General features: G+C 45.4%; 1 protein-coding gene across 1 annotated transcript in view; it reads right to left on the bottom strand.

Annotated features, from left to right (window-relative positions):
- ahrra (aryl-hydrocarbon receptor repressor a) overlaps positions 1-16,929 on the bottom strand; it is a 66,740-nt gene extending 49,811 nt beyond the window's left edge. The window contains exons 1-3 of the mRNA XM_040126294.1: positions 16,650-16,929; positions 16,053-16,145; positions 13,651-13,832 (exon numbers count right to left, since the gene is read on the bottom strand). Of these exons, the coding sequence (XP_039982228.1) occupies positions 13,651-13,832; positions 16,053-16,114 (244 nt within the window). The 5' untranslated portion in view covers positions 16,115-16,145; positions 16,650-16,929. The remainder of the gene's footprint in view (positions 1-13,650; positions 13,833-16,052; positions 16,146-16,649) is intronic.
- Between the last annotated feature and the right edge of the window lie 445 nt (positions 16,930-17,374).

Below are 17,374 nucleotides of genomic sequence, written 5' to 3'. Positions count from 1 at the left end.
ACCTATCAATCCAGCCCGTGCCGTGCTCAGAGCTCACCTGTCTCGCTGCATTAGCACTGCATCGGTACCTGATGCGGTGATCTGACTCGATCTCTTTGCTTCCTGTCCTGTAGCAGTCATTAGATCAGGTCCAGGTCCAGGTCCGGGCTTGGTGCGTGTGGCTTAATTTCTAATAAGCTCCCACACACAAAAGAAACTCTGTGACAGACGACAGCTCATCCAAGATCACGGCGACAAAAAGTTTATGTTTAACTAGCGCAGGCTACATTTTCTGACGCAAATTAACATTTTGAAGGGGACAGCTCACGGTGGAGTTGTGCTGAGAGGAGTTTAGGGCGTCACGGCGCTGAAGGTCAGGCCCTGAAATCAGTTGAAGTGCCATCGATTGAGCTGGGTGTGTCAGTCGAAGTGAAAATCTCAAAACAAAGAGACGAAACACTGAGGAAATGGCTTCTCGCCCCGCAGAACTTCAGACCCACGTTTAGTGCGACTCTGGCAGCCCTTGAGAGTGCGTGTAAGATTGAATAAGTGCTGCAGCAGGCAAGAGATCTTTATTTCATTTGATCAAATTAAGTAATCTCGGAGTTAACGACTGACAGCAGCAATGAAATACCTCAGAAAATGCACCAATCTGCTTGATCACGTACGCATTCATCTTTACGCGTGACAACCGCCGTGCAGTCACAATGCCTGTTCTGGCAATGCCTGTTCCCATATTTGCTTTAAATGAGTGGAATATGACAGTAAATTAGTGTAATGCCCCACAACTGAACAGTCAAACTTCCATTTTCCAAGGTGTGTGTGTGTGTGGGCTGATTTCACCCTTAGTGCCAAATGAATATCATGAACAGACAAAACCACAACTCATCTCAAGAAAGAACTGGAACGCAGCTTTTAAAAATAGCTTTCTATTCCTCTATTATTCACACGCCACATCTTTTACTCTTTCTCCTTTTTTCTTCCTTTATTCAGTTGAAACTGCATTTTGTGCCACTCAGAAAGCCTCGGAGAGCTTTTACCATGAACTCCCCCAGTGGGCCGTTAATGCTGGTGATGTTAGTGAAAACCTCCAGTGGGGGCCAGCAATGCAGCATGGAGACACACACACACACACACACACACACACAGATCAAGTTTTTCAGAAGAATTAACGGGTTTCAACACAGGAAACACTTTTTAAATGAGTGTCTTGTCCAACATTTTTGTAGTGTGTGTTAAGTGCGTATGTACACGTGTGTGGTTGTGCAAAATAGTCAGAGTTTTTCTTATTGACTTTAACAGTGTGATGAAATTTCAAGCAAAGTTGACACATGAGGGACACCAGATGAGATCCCTCACGGCGCTCATAATTTTTTGCAGTGCACAAATGCGTGCACACACACGCACGCACGCACGCACACACACACACACACACATCCCAAATAAACCCCAGCAAGCACTAGGGCCCTGTCGCGGCTCTGTTTACTGTTGAACACTTAAGATATACCTTCCTTTCTGCTGGCTAACAAATAACGCCCAGGGGGGCTGAAGGGCTGAGCCAAGCACAAGTCACGCAACTGCCTCCCTCTCTCCCTCCCTCCCTCCCTCCCTCACTCTCTCTCTCTCTCTCTCTCTCTCTCTCTCTCTCCCTCCCTCCTTCCCCCCCTCTCTCTCTCTCTCCCCCTTTCCCTCCCTCTTTCTCTCTCTCCCTCCCTCTTTCTCTCTCTCTCCCTCCCTCCCTCTCTCTCTCTCTCTCTCTCCCTCCCTCTCTCTCTCTCCCTCCTCCCTCCCTCCCTGTCTCTCTCTCTCTCTCTCTCTCTCCCTCCCTCCCTCCCTCCCTCCCTCTCTCTCTCTCCCCTTTCCCTCCCTCTTTCTCTCTCTCCCTCCCTCCCTCTCTCCCTCTCTGTCTCTCCTCGCCTGCCTCCCTCACGCTCTCTCTCTCGCCTGCCCTCCCTCCCTGGTGTTCAGCTTCACTTTGTCTTTCGCCCCTGCCAAGTCTCTCGGGTGTATGTGTATGTGATGGGGAAGGACTGTCTTTACCCTCTGTCCCTCTCACTTTACCCTCTGCTTGTGTCTCTCTCCACCCTAAAAATATTTTGTCAGGCTCACTCATTCGATGATAATTCGGCAGAGAGCAGGAGTTCACTCAGAGTTCAGACCGCTCGGGGTGCACAGAGTGCAGCAAAGGCCTGCCAGCCTATAAAAAAACACACAAACCCTTTTAAACACCCTCTTGAATCACGTTCTCTAGTCCCCTTTAATTAGCTCTCACTATGGCCCTTTCTCACTGAAAAACATGCCTTTTCCAGCAAGATCTTTGGCTTTAACGTCGTAAAATTTGTACGGTGAATTTACATGACACTCTGTCTGGCTAACCTCATCTGAGATTGAAAAAAGGAACTCCCCCCAAAGCGTCTCCAAATAACTCTAACTTTATATGACATGATTTGAGGCACTATTTTTACCTGGGCGAGTTACGCGCTCCTGTTTTCCCATATCAAATGCTGATGAAAGGGGACCTCATCTGGCTGACGGCAGTTAGCGTATCGAACTGTATCGGGTCAGATGCCACCTTTGGTTAGTGATCTTTCCACCCGCATGGAAACATATCGATTTACATTAGGGAACAACAGCAGGGGCTTGGCCGGGCCACTGTCGCACACTGGAGCACGCTTCATTAGGATAAATGGAGGTGACAGACAGAACAAACGGTCGGACGTACAGTATGCCCAGGCCACCGGCATACAGACGCAACCTGACGACACGCAGTGCGCGCGGTAGTCATGCCACGCGAGCAACCTTCTTCAGAAAACCAAAAAAGTCCTGATCATCACCAGTGAGATTGCACGGGATGGGGCAAACGCTTCGGTTCCTTGCCATTCGGTCCATCGCTCAGCTCATTGCTGGTATTTTGGCATTCGCTGAATGTATGGAAGCCGTAATTCCTTATGGATTTAAATCAGCTATTGCTGCATTTAGAGCACTTCCCCGTGGTAGAGTGCAGGATCATGATGCATTCAGGTGAGGTTGTAGAGTGTGTTTCATAAATGACAGAAGTTATGTCAGAATGACACAGATTGCTAGGTTTAGTTGATTCTTCCTTTAACACCTACTTTGCAGGTTGATGGCTTGTCTCGGTAAGACGTTGCCCTGCATGGTGTCAGAGCAGTAGTGTCACAGAGTTCATTCATCAGCCACTATGAATAGCCGCTCCATTCGCTCAGTTTAGCCATCAACAGATCACATTACTGACACCGCTGAGCTTTTTATGCTGCTGGCCACGTTAAATTGGTTGTGCTGTGGCTAATAGGCCTTGGGTGTTCACTGGGAGGAAACCGGTGGCCGTTTGAGCCAGGATGACGGCCAGCGTTCAGTTCACGGGAGCGAATCCATGTCACGCCATCAATCAGAGGATTGTGGCCTGTTTCTAATCCGTGCAAACAGCACAATGGGGGGACACAGAGAGGCTTCCCAATAAGAAAGTCGGATTCTTGGATTCTGCTATTGATTTCGTTACTTCTACTTATGTTGTCTCACGTCGCGAAATTCCAGTCATAACCATATGCAGGGCTTTTTCTTTGTTCATATGCTTTCCAGCCTTATTGCAAAATGGATCCAGTTTTCTCAAATTCAGCGATCCCACAACAGTCGCACATTTTTTCCAAAACTCCGTTTCTGTACAGAAGTGCCTGCAGCATGCCGCAACAACAAAAAAAATAAATAAATAAAATGAATGTTCCAAGCCTTAATGAGTTATCAAATGAGCTTTCAACATGTGGCTTTGGGCAGAAACTATACTGCATGTCTGTATGGAGATAAACCAAGTCTTGTTGTTTGTTTGTTGTGTGGGGGGATAAATATAAATTGGCAATGCGAAATTATTTCTTCTCAGCCAAAAGGGGTGTAGTTGGGGTTAACCATGGCTAGAATGGCGTGCCTGTAAAAACAGGGCGCTGCAAACCAAAAGCAGACCTAATGTTTGTAGTGAGAAATATCTCTGCCAATGACATTACCATTCAGTAACTGTAGATGAAATGCAGTTTGAACACCCAGTGAACTTAAAACAGACTGTACTTAAGAGCAGCATATAAGATTTCTAATCAAATGCCACGATATTACAAAATATGTAAAACAACAGCTGGGGTTTGTCAGGAGGTCTGTAGCATCACTGCATGCTTAAAGTGCTCCCATAATATAATTATCAACCTAATCTCCAGGGGATTTGGTGTGCTTGTTGCTTCCCCCCTTGCCCCTCTCTGCTTCTCCTACTCCGGCGGAGCAGCGCGCTAGGCGGTAGCTGTGACAATAATTACATAAGACAGCTTCCAACAATAGTGTTGGGCCAACAAAGGCTTCTGCTCCCCCTGCATGAGTCCCGGCTGTCTATTCACACTCGCTCAGACTCAAACACACACTCTACCCGTCCGTGCGCAGACACACACTTGCACAAAAACACACCTCCCATTGCTGCGCAGCCGCCACTAGCTGTTACAGTTAGCGTCTAACGGGGCCCCCCCCCCCGGCACTGATTTGAGTAATTCACTTATGGCCTTTTGTGATCCCGGGGGGCTCCACAGGCCCCCCAGGCCAACAGAGTCCGACTCCACTCAAGCGAGTTCAGTGTCTGTGGCACGAGAGGCCAGGCAGGGACAAAGCCAGTGTCATGCCTTTGATTCAAGCAACTAATGAGTTAGCTGTGAGGATCCTAAATACATACGGCGGCTTCTCCATTCACCGTTCTCGACACATACAAGGGATTAGCATGGCTGGCCTGTCGCGCTAGTTAACAGCTATTGTGTGGCTGATTACTGCAGAGGGGGCAAACACACATGCAAGAGGGTGGGAGAGTGAGCCGACATGCAACTAATGTGCAATTTAGCCTGGATTCATTGGGCCGGTAACAGCTCTATGTTAGCTGCAAAGGGACTATAACAACATTTAAGTTGAAAATATGCACGCAGCCAGTTTAATCAACAGCTAGACATTCAATCACAAATGACTCTTCCCACCTTAAGGAGCTGATATCCCACCTTTAGCAGTTTTACTGGTGGGACTTTGAACGGAGAACTTTAGGCCCCTAATGATCTAAATGGTGTTTAAGAAGTGTGTCAGCCGAACTCCTAGGGAAACATTTATAAGCATGAAACCTGGTCAAGTATAAAGATGTTGAATAGCTTCACGAAAAAATTTCTGCAGCTTAAATTCGAGAACAAAACCTCATAATCATTATCCACATTACTGTGGTGCATACGCAAACTTCTGTCGAACCCCGTTCACAACAAATGAACAGGATTTTTGCTCGACAAAATAAAGGAAAGGAATGATAAAACCCTGAGCGCTGGCATTGGGTTATTCATAACAGTGAGAGCAAACTACCATCTACACTAGAAGCGTACTAATCGACCACGCATCTACCTTTGTATATAGAACTCATAGCACGGAATTACAGACATTGCATGTGGAGGAAAGAGGAAGGAGAAAAGCCTGAGCACTGGCATTTAGCCTGATCACGCACTCTTCATGTAGCACATGGAGATGAGAGGTGATTTTCTTTCAAAGAGGTCAGTGAAACAAACAGAAGGGCAGAACCCCATAGGGAGGAAGAAGGAAAAAAGGACGAGAAGAGAGAGACAAAAATGTCATGGTCCGTGTCTAAGAAGAAAAAAGAGAGAGAGTTAATAAGAGAGGAGACAGAACTGGGGTGACAGGGTGAATCTGTACCTCCATGTGACAATGATAATCACTCATAAGAGCAAATTTTCTCTGCTTCACCGGCACACACGGACGGGGATGTTGCGATCCATTATCTCCCTGGATGCTCTTGATCAATACACATCACTACATTTTATAAAGGTTTAGTGATGTGTGTTGATCACTAAAACGGAGGAGACGCTATATCAAATGATCTAATGAACTGTCAAAAGAATTTGTGAGTGCGTGCCCTGCTGGGTACAGCTCTGGTGAGTCCGTGACATGGAAGCTCAAATATCACCTTTGTCCATTTTCAGAGAAACGTCTCACTGGCGGCATCACTTCTTAATCACCCAGCTCAGGGTGAACCGCAGATTTGGTGCCACCAACACCGGTACAGCGCTGGACAGTCTGCTTATTTCTGTCTTCGGGCTTGTTGTGACACATGACATTTAACTGATATGATGGGCTGATCGGTCGAAGTCCTCGCATCCTTCGGGCTTTCGTGCACCGCATGCTGGAGGACTCAAATGTGCAACTAAGGCATCAAGAAAATCAGCTTGTCAGCATTTATTCACAGCTCGTCAAGTTGACACTAATTACCCGAGAAGTTTAACTGATTCCTAGTGATTCCCATCTCCAAGTCTGTCGAACACTTTGATTTGGTCAAACAACGGGGGCGAAAAGGTCAAAAAAAAAGGTCAAAGAGTTTGACCTTCAGTGGGTTTGAATGTTCACTCCAAAAAAGGTATAGACAGACGTAATAAATGGGTTAATGAGCTGTGCAGCCAAATACTTATTGTATAGCCACAGGTTTCTTCAAAGACCCAAAATGATCCTGATTCTCATTAAGTGGTCAAAAGCCTCTCTGAGACCGTACCTGGGCACAGCGGTGTTTTGAGCTAGATGCTAATGTCAGCATGTATGAGTGGTGAGTGGAGGGTGATAACTGGCACACATCTGCACTTGAATGGGCTCAAATGGGTCACAGACAAAGCGAACGAGCTGCCAATGCAACCCCCTTGCATGATTTAAGAATGTGAACAGTTCGGCTGAAATTTCAGCGGCTAGGACAGTTTACTTGAAAAACTCAAAGCAACAGTAAACTGGCCACATCTTGACCCTTCTACTGGTAAACCTTTTCACTTCATCTATGGGCCGCGCAGCTGACTGATTTGTCTTGGCCTCTGCCCCAGAGTCTTGTCTGCCTTTGGGTTGCAAAGTATAGGGAAGGAAAAAGTCTACGGGTCACTGAGAGTTTAGTAAATGCAAAGTCTGTCTTTAATCTGACCTAATACACATTATCACCCCTCAGCGAAGACTCCATTCAGAAACAGCTAGCGTGCTGCAGCACTTCCCTCTTTGGGAAATTGAATGGTCTGCACTTATGTTGACTTGCTTGGATACAGATTTGACATGACTAGGATTAACCCACATAGTTGAGAGAAGGGGGCTTACATCAGTGAAATCTGTAGCTGAGAGAATGAGGACCTAGAGTGATTGTTTTGACTTTTTCTCTCCTTCCTCTATTGCAGGACGGTGGCTTAGTTACAAAATCGTCTCCTGTCTGCAGGCTTGACGTCACAATTGGCGTATGCTTGGCGTGAGTCTGTGGGGCCTGTGGCCTTTCTCTTCCTCTTTAATTATAGCTCACCCAGCATTTAGAGGCAGACAGCACACATACTGAAACTGGCTCACACACATTCGGAGCGTAGCAAGTGCAGATCTAAACAATAACGGCTGCCTCCTGGATTTTGCGCAGCAGACGATCAGGGGGGCGATCAGCATGTCAGGTTATCAAACTTGGCATTGATAGGTGTCCTTGCACTCCAATCTCTCATCATTTTTGCCTGCGTCTATGTGTAACGTGTCCCCATTCCCTGTCACCACCCTGGAGGTGGGGCATTAATTGAGGACTTCCAGACACCAACCCTTATAAATACGCCTCCCTGTGATGTGGATGCATTTACACCGCAGGCATTTATATCTGGGCATGAGTTTTTGTTTTGGTAACCGTAGTGGTGACTGTAGGGGTTGTCATGTTGAATTTTCAGAGCCGATCAATTACTGAAAGTGAAACAGTACTGCACTGAAGTCATCTAGAAGCTTTTCAGTTTTATTGACGTCTCAGGGGGGCACTGTGCATTTCTTTATTTTCTCATCTTGGGATGTTAAAAAAAGAAAAAAACAATGCATAACGTGAAGGATAGAGTATAAGCCAAAGTAGAGGATCCCTATGCACTGCGTTGACCGATCTCAGTGTTAATGAAGAAAAGAAAATGCGAATGTTCACCTATGCAGAGGTTTATGGTAATAAATATAAAACAAGCGGAGTTTTTTGGTGTTGTTAATGGTTAAAGTCATGAGAATAACGGCAGAAAAAAAGTGATCATTATTGTACCAAGCTTGCAGATTAAATTCTCAAAATCATACGCTCAGTAATCTTCGTGGTTGTCCCACTGAAAGATAATCATCGGCATTAGCCAAGAGTTAAAAACAAAGTTTCCAGAAGGGGTATTCCAGATGACGACTATTTCTGTTCTGCTCAGACTGAACGTAATTATCTTATCAACTATCATATCAACTCTAGATACCCTATATACAGATACGCAGATACACACGTAATATACAGATACATACACGCGATCTATCAGATCCCAGCTGACAGTGGTGTTAATGGTGAAATGATAGACAGAAACAGTTTATGCTCATTTAACCATAAACCATTTTTTTTCAGAAGTATAACAGCAGGGTAAAACAGATAAATACGGGCGCCAGAAGCCAAACAACAAGCGGGAATGTGGATCTGAAACCAAATACGAACTCGCCATTGAGGGTGAGACACTTTCACTTGTCTGTAAAGTAATTTTACAATCTCTTGACACGAGCGACGATGAGGCAACAGGTATCAAAACAGCCCTGAATACAGGCGGCGGGACAATGAGAAATACATGTGGATTTATGCCGATGCTGCTTTTTTCCCAGGGGTGTGATGGGGAATCTGATCGCAGTCCCGCGAGGGTCGAGGCCCGAGGCGGTTTGACAGGTGCCGTCAAACCTAGCTTCCGTCACACCTCATCAAAGAACCACAGCGCACACAGTCAAAACAGCCACCGTGGCACGCACACAGACACACACAGGTATGTACATTCACATCTAAAGGCTGCCTTGCTCAGGGGTACTCCAGCAGCTGCCTCAGAGAGGCCAACGGAAACGTTTCGAGCGATTCAGGGGATTTGGACAAGTGGTCGCCCTTGGGTCACAAGTTCACCTGCTTTACGACTAACGTTTCTCAAAGAATTAGTTGTTTTACACATTTCTGCTTTGTCAGAGAGACAGAAAATGAAGGCGTGCCGGAAAAAGCGCGCACTATCGACCACAAGCTGTACCTCAGCACGCAAAGACACGACTGCCTTACACACAAACAAAGCCCACGAAAAGAAAGCCAACTCCACTTTAGCTTTATCGAAATGCAAGTCATGTCAGCAGCTAATATTACTGCTTCACTACAAATTACATCCGCTGATATCAAGCATATAGGAGAGCCATACAGCAGCCTTATTTATAGGACGACAGGCTGCACTTTAGGGAGGAAGGTCTGTCCTTTATTATGTGGTCTCCTGGATCTCTGTCTTAAAACTCCCATCTGATTCTCATCACAAGCTCCGCTGACTTCTAGTCTTGCTAGAGCCAGTTTCAATTCATATTAGTCCAACAGACATCAGAGCAAGGGAGAAAAGAAGAGGACGGAAAGAAAGGAAATGAAGGGAGGATTACTGTAGGCGACACCAAAAAGCATGTCGCATTTAGTCTAATCCAGGTGTTTTATTTTACGAGGTATCATAACTTTTATGTCCCTGAACTACAGCAAGAGCCTGTCAGCATCTCAGCAATAACATAAAAATTAATTAAAAAGTGGAAAATTCCCTCTAAGATGTGCTTTTAATTATTTCTAAAAAAAACATATATATATATATATATATATATATATATATATATATATATATATATATATATATATATATATATATATGGTTGCAATGTGATTACATTTTGAAAAATAAGGCAAAATTCTAGTTTCAACTAATGAGATAAAAAGCAGTGAAACACAATCACACAAAACAGACACATACACTACCAGAGGCAAAATGAAGGCAATCGGAACAGAGAGACAAAGGAGGAGGGATAGTTAATCCGTAGGGTAAATATTTAACAAGCTCAGCAATTACAGTGAGGGTAGAGACCTAACATGGAGGAGAAAGGAATTATGGCCCGCTGACTGTCAACACACGCACACACACGCGTTTTCATGGACCTAGTCGCTTGGGCATCGGCCTAAAAATGCTGGAAAATGTAGATACCCTGACCTAAAATACAAATTAAATGAACAGGATGGGACTAAGGGTTCCACGCAGCCTGTAGGCTATGAAATGATGATTTGAGATTTTCGTATAATTATCATTATTTTTTGAAGGGCTGTTACCCTCCGGACCTGTGGCCCATTTCCGCTGCCTCGGCACGCTTTACCTGTGCCGCGGCATATGCCTTTCCGCCGTGTCCTCTCAACTGTAGACAGCTGTGCCAGTGAACCACTGCACGCCGTTTACGAAAAAAAAGAAGGACTAGGCGGTGAACGACATGTCTGCTACTGAATTTTAAGTCTGCACGCGGGTACTAATGTACAGATATTTGAAAGATTCCAGTCTGTAATACAGAACAAATGTTTGACCACAGGGGGCTGTCCATTGCAAAATTACATCCTCTTCTATAGTTCAAATGCAAGCGCAGTTTTGTTCTAGTTTTGAATTTAGGCACCTAGTGAAATGGTTCCTCTGAATCGGATCTTCTCATATCCAAACATACTTCCATGTCATGCATCCTTGTGAGAAAAAATATTTTTCTTGTACTCCAGTGAACGTTTGCCTCCTCCAGGCAGACTTAACAAAATTCTGTAAGACGGGAGACAAGGTTTTATCAGTCGTTGTCAAAATGCATAATTGTGCACAAACAGTTATTGTTTCTCTTTTTCTGCTGGGGAGTTGTGAAATAGCACCGGGAATCACCTCAGGTCATATATTCCATTGTGCCTGTAAACACGCCACAGTTGAATCCCTGGGAACATGATGATTAAGGGAAACTGGAGTGAATTTCTGTCTGATGTCGCTTTTTATTTGCACATGCACACACACACACACACACACACACAGCCGAGGAGTATGTTTGCATGAAGTGCATAGGTACACAGGGCAAACTGCGCTCCACCCAAGAGCAGTCACACAACAGAGACGAGGCCGAATCCCAGGTGCTTCCAAAACCACCTGCTACTCATCCTCTGAACCGTCTCACACACTGTACACCAGGTACTTATGAGTCAATAAATCTATGTTTTAAAAGGACAAAACAAGGGATGCAATCCGACCTGAAGCCAAATCCCGTCCTCACTTCATCACAACTAACTGAACTGGACATCAGTCGAGACACAGTAGCAACTTCAGACGGTCCCCCCAGTGGACAAAGAGCAGAACTGCATCCGTATAAGTGGAAAAACCTCATTCTTCCTCTATGACACTGTTTATAAAGGCAAATGAAACTCAAAGTTGCAGGTTTCACGGTTTCATGTCATGTTTTCATGGAGTGAATCACTGTTCAAAGATGATCATGACTGTTGTTCCAAACCACAGGCAGGATGTGGACATGTACATGTTGCTTGTCATAGATTTATCTGGAAAAGCTCTGGCCACCCACCCCACCCCCCAAAACCCCCGTTTAAATACCAGAGGAAAAACTGCAACTGTGAGAGTCAAATGAGTTGACCTAAGAGGGATGCACACGGAACCACATCCCTCATGTTCCACTCTAATTAATCTCATTAGTGTAGCATCAAAAGACAGCTAAGCCGGTCACTTCTGCCACTGATAACAAGGCACCCAGCAGAGGCAGCGCAGGCGCTAATGCACGTTCAGAGAGTTCAGATTGGAAGAGCCTCCAATATTTACAGATAAACGCAGCCTTCGCTGTTCATTTCAAAGGCTAAAACATGACCATAACTTTGGGGTGAGCCGAGAGAGATGTATATCCTGGCTAGCTGTTAGCGCTGCCAAGCGATACAGAGGCATCTTCCTCCTTCAGCTTCCAACAGCCTCTACACACCTTTCAACACTTTTATCAGTGTCACACGCATGACTGAACCTTCCTCATTTTCCAACCCCTCACTTTACAGCACGGACTCTCAGCGTCACTCATATGGAGGCGGCGGTTCATGTCTTTATGCCCGCTCGAGCCTCTATCTGGGAAAGGCACCTTTAACAAGTCCGATTAGCACCTGTACTGCATCTTTGCATGATGGCTAAGCTAAATGACCATTCGGGGTAAACTGACTGTGTGTGTGTGTGTGTGTGTGTGTCTGAAGTTGCATGACTCAGGCCAACAGTATGCCAGTTGTTGGGTGCCATGCCAAACCAGGGCAGCGGCTGATGGAGATTAAGGGTACTGTAAGGATCAGAGGAGGAGAAGGTGAAAGAGGAGAGCCACATGTGTCAGCTGGTCGGACCCTCGCAAATCCCTTCGCCAACTCCTCCGAGAAAACAGTTTTCAATGAGAAGAGACTGGGAGGGCTGTGGGGCTCCTCTCCACGGGCCTCCCCTTTCCCTCTTCGGATGCTCACTTCTTTAAAAACTAAAACAGTACCTCTGCCTCTGCGCCGATAAAGCAACCAGCAACAAAACCCATTCATAAGAGGCCCGTGAATATTTGAAGCAGATTGTGGAGCAACGCAAGGAGAGGAAAGGAGGAGTTCTGCGGAGGGTGGGAGGGTGGGAAAACAAGTCTGGTCCTCGGTATACCTCTTAATTACATCTGACTTAAAGACACAAAGGAATGAAAGGGATTTGAGGTTGGCGAATAGACAAATAATACCTCGTATCTACTGAGACGCCACCACAGAAACCCTCTTCAAATCATCGTAATCCACCTTCGCTGACTTAATAACACTTCAATTATAAAACGCACTGAAGGAGAAAGGCAGCAGCACAGGAGACCGAAACAACGCAAAAACGCCTTCCCTACGTGACCAGTTAGTGGGCCCGCGACCGTAGCATATGACGACCAAGGGTTAATAACACAAGAGGAGTTTTCTGTAGACAGTGTTTCCAGAGGAAGGAGGAGTACACGTCATATAATGCAGCCTATGCTGCTTATCCTTAGCCCCTTGAATGCCCAGGCAGTATCTCTGTTGGTTTAAATTAGAGTCAGTTCATGGCATAGGGCCTAGGGGATTCTCACTCGTGATGCGGACGGAAAAGGTTCACTGGTTTATCCGAGGTTCTAAAAGATTACCATAACTTAACAGGCTAGCATTAGCAGTCCTTTTTTCCCCCCTCACAGTGAGTTGCACTTTGAATGGCTTTAGAGGTGTCCCCTTCACACACCGCTGAAAAATAAGATGGACAGCGTAGAGAGAAGCAATACGCGTGAATATGCTTGCACGTAATCTTTTTCCGTGTCCGCACCAGCCTGAACGCCGGACACCTCGCGAAATCGAACAGCGCGAGGGTTTCGACCGATACAGTTTTGGTGGCAAGCAATGTTTTTCAGCTTCTGACAACCAATATTTTGAAACTATATTTAACATCTTTAAAGTGACTATTTCCATGACAAAGGATTCCGAAATATATGGTTTCCATTCTACTGAAACCAGGACAAAACTACCGATAGGGCTGTTACTGCTACCACTACCAATAATATTGATCATTTACATATGTAACATCCTATCAAAGTGTTTCCGTACAATCAGTTAAGATAAGTTAAGGGGTCTCCATAGCCAGCATATTCAAATTTACAGCGGCTGATATCCCATCGTTAGCCCCCAGTTATTAACCCATATCAATTCAGAAAGCCACACACACACACACTCACGTACACACATAAACCAAATACCCCAGCCCCCTTCCACTACAAATGTCAACTGCTGTCCTCCTCTACCTTGGAAGAAACTTTTGACGCGGAGGTAGGACACTGCAAGGCGCAGCACGGACAGCTTGTCCAGCTTGGAGATGACATCCGGGGGGAAGGGCAGCAGGCTGGCCAGCCGGTCCAGCTCAGCGTTCAGCCTGTCCCGGTGCCGCTTGGACGGGTTGGTTTTCTCATTGGCAGAGGACGGCTTCCTGATGATGAGACGGGCAGAGGGGAGAGACATATTAGGGGGTTGAGAGGGCATCAGCGAGTGTGTGTGTGTGTGTGTGTGCGTGCCTGTGTTTTTTCATATACTTGATTACACTGAGAACCAAAGTAAGTGACGCAGGAAAAGGATCGACTTTTTTGACTTCACTTGTTGGAGTCATGCTTCTGTTAAACGCTAGTTTAAATCTGATTCACACTCCGTGACACAGGCCTTTTCATAAAGCTTACGCAGTCAGCCTGCCGTCCTCGCACGGTCTTGGTTGAAGAGATTGTTATTAGTTATCAGTAATATACGTTTCCTGACTTCCTCAAACTGTGGCCAAGAGCCTCGTATTTAATGTGTCTTACCAGAAAAACACACTCATATCAACTCCGTTTCTGGAAAAAGTGGCCTCGGCATAAGACTGTTTATCGTGTGACCATTTGATTTTTGATCAATGTGAAAAACGGGGTATCAAACGAATTTTTCAGAAACGTATCCGCGTCCGTTTGGTTTTATAGCTGTTCGTCACTGTTAGGATAGAAACTCCAGGCTCATGTTTTGTCCGAGTCTGGTTAAAGCACGGTAAGCACCGCACCTCGGCAACCCGACTACGGACGCGTGACCATATAAACCACTCTCTGCACAAGTCCCTCTTTCTCTAAACCGTGTTTCCTCCTCCTGACTCAGCCTGCCCCAGTACACCATACACCACACTGATTCATCTTTCCTCCAGTGACAAGTCTCTTTATTTTTGTCTTCGCAAGATGAAACTAATGATCTAAGAGTTTTGTCATATCAGGTTTCGGTCCCTGCGAAATATCTCTCCGGGTTGATATGAATCTTGCAGTTTTACATGAAAGTCAAATTTCTGGATTTACTAAAAGCCAGTGTGGATGTCTCAGTCTTTTCGGTGACTCCCGATATCGAGGGTATCGGACACACCGCACTATCCTTCCCGTTGCCGCGGAGAACGTAAAAGGCCCTTTAGGCGCAGAGTTATTTGTGTATTACAGTATGGTGTGCACAGCTTTACCAGCGCAACTTAACACGATCCGCATATGTAATGGTCAGCTCCAGTTTCCACAGCTGACAGTTTCTGTTCGTCTCCACAGAGACAGAATTCTTTTACGTGCCTGCTTCGACGTTGTTTAATTACGACGGCCTGACTAGTAATCACATTCTGCAGTCCTTACTACTGACAAGACACACTCGGGGATACGTGTGAATGTCAAGATTTGATCAGATTACTTACATCACTTGTGAATTTGAAAAAATATGCACGAAGAACCGAGACGGCACCATTATTCCAAAAAGAAACATCAGTGGAGAACTGGAGGCACCGAATTATAATTCAAAGTCCTAAAAAACCTAGCGGCATTACAAGCAGACTAGAGTTTTCAAATGTATATTTCAGACCGCATAGAGAAGCGATTTGATGTGGCAAAGATTTCCTTTCAGATCAGCAGCGAAGGCTGTGCAAAACATGAAAACTTTATAAACGCCACAGGCCTTGGTAAATTACCACTTCCCTCTTCGAAATCTTATACAACCTGCATTCACTATTCATGACATTAGCTGACAAGATTATAAAAAAAAAAAAAAAGGTAGCGCTTGAAATCAAAAACTGTGGTCACTTAGAAGACCATCAACCAAATGCACACTGTGACTTCTAAGGCTGCAGGTAAAGACGTTCAAAGTAAATATATATATATATATATATATAAATGTAAAATTGTACTGCCAATGTAAATTTAATTTACCCATCATTCACCCCCATTTCTGGCTATTTGGATACTAATCTTTAAAATGAAGCTCTGGTGAGTGGTAAGATGTTTATAATTAAATAACTTTATAATGACTGCTGTGTCATTATCATCCTCATTATTATTATTATTAATGACCACAACAGGAATGCTATTATCGCCAGTATTGGACTGGTAGTGGGGCCATTATAACATGTTATTCAGCGCTACATTTCAATTCAAACTGGCAGTAGGTACCCACTGGAGCTCATGCCGCTATGCCCCCCCCCATGTTGCTGCCACTCTATAACTTCCTGTGATTCACTATAATCTAGCTGCTCCTCACTATGCCCAATCGTTAGGCCGAGGCCGAAGTCGCAGCGCCAGCCCGGGAAAAGAGCGACAGCAGAATGTGCGCGACCGGTGGCCACACACGCACTGATCTGACGAAGGCAACATATCAAGCGGCGCTCCTTAACTGTTTTTGGATGGGCTTCCTCCTCTTTCTGCCCGCGTACATGCAGTCTCCCGGAGGGATCATGATCTTGCGCTCCGTGGAGGTAACAGGTGCGCTGCGGAGGAGACACAGGGACGTTAACTTTGCATGTGGCTGCAGAGAGGAGCTTAACGCAAGTGCGAGTCCGTGAGCGTTGAGGCAGGTTCAGACTCGTTGTTGCACATTAAAAGTCAATTCTTGGCTTAAATGTGCAGGAAAATCCCCGCATCCCTAAAATCCATGTTAAAAAAAACAACAACTAAATAAGCAAGAGTTAAAATTCCAACAAGACATTATGTGTGAAGGAGTAAAGAATTAGGATTTAAGGCTTAAGGCTAAAATAACCCACAAATAATTGTTAGAATAATAAAACAGCGCCCTGGCGCAGCTTGTCTAATATCTAGTTAATATCTCTTAAGAGTGAGGAAGACATGCTGGATCCTTGAAAGTGAGCGAGGGAATAATAATAATAATAAAAATAATAATAACAATAATGCAATTTTCCAAAAAAAGAAGAGAATAAAAAGAAAAGAAAAACCAATCGCCCCAAGACGCCAAACCCCGTCAAAACGGCACTAACCCGATATCTCCGTGGATGTCAGTTAATTCCAGTATAGTGTCGCTGGCCGCTGAGCCGCCTTCACTTTAGGTGCAGAAAAGAGATGCGTCTCCCGGGGTGCACCGACTCGGCGACGCCAGATGATAAATCCGAGGGAAACCGAACCAATCGCAGAGGTCCGGCTCGAGCTGCGAGCTGATGTTTTCATCGGCTTTGCACTGCTCGGGGCAGATGTTGGCTGATGCTTTATACCCAATTGAGTCGCCTTGACTTCCTCGCGTTTCAGGTGGCGGATTCCTCTGAATGACATGTCGAGCTCTTCGCACGCAACTCTCTGCCTCGCAAACAGAGCGCGAGCGCGAGCGCACACACACACGCACGCACGCGCGCGCGCGAGAGGCTTATGCTGCCTTCAGGGGTCGCCTGCAAATGGGAATTACGACCTTTCCGTTTTACAGTGTTTCCATTTATAAAAACATGTGCGGCCTTTTTTTTTTCCTCTTTTTTTGTACATCTTATAATAATAATAATTTCAGCACTACGTTTTTCTCAAAGAGGTTTATTCATTCATTTATTTTTTTCTTTTCGACGAGCAGGTAGTCTAATATTAAAAAGTTGCACGTCCACGAGTGTTTTCTCTTCATTCTGTCGCTGCAGCTCTTCGTTGTCTCGTTGAAGAAAGCAGCGCAAACACTCCGCGCCGCGTTGGCGTGCAGCCTGCGTAAAGCTACGTGTGTTTCCCTACC

Source organism: Xiphias gladius, chromosome 5, assembly GCF_016859285.1.
Source record: "Xiphias gladius isolate SHS-SW01 ecotype Sanya breed wild chromosome 5, ASM1685928v1, whole genome shotgun sequence".
Taxonomy (NCBI): Eukaryota; Metazoa; Chordata; class Actinopteri; order Istiophoriformes; family Xiphiidae; genus Xiphias; species Xiphias gladius.
The sequence above is the reverse complement of the archived record's forward strand: the minus strand, read 5'-3'. Positions and strand labels throughout refer to the sequence as shown.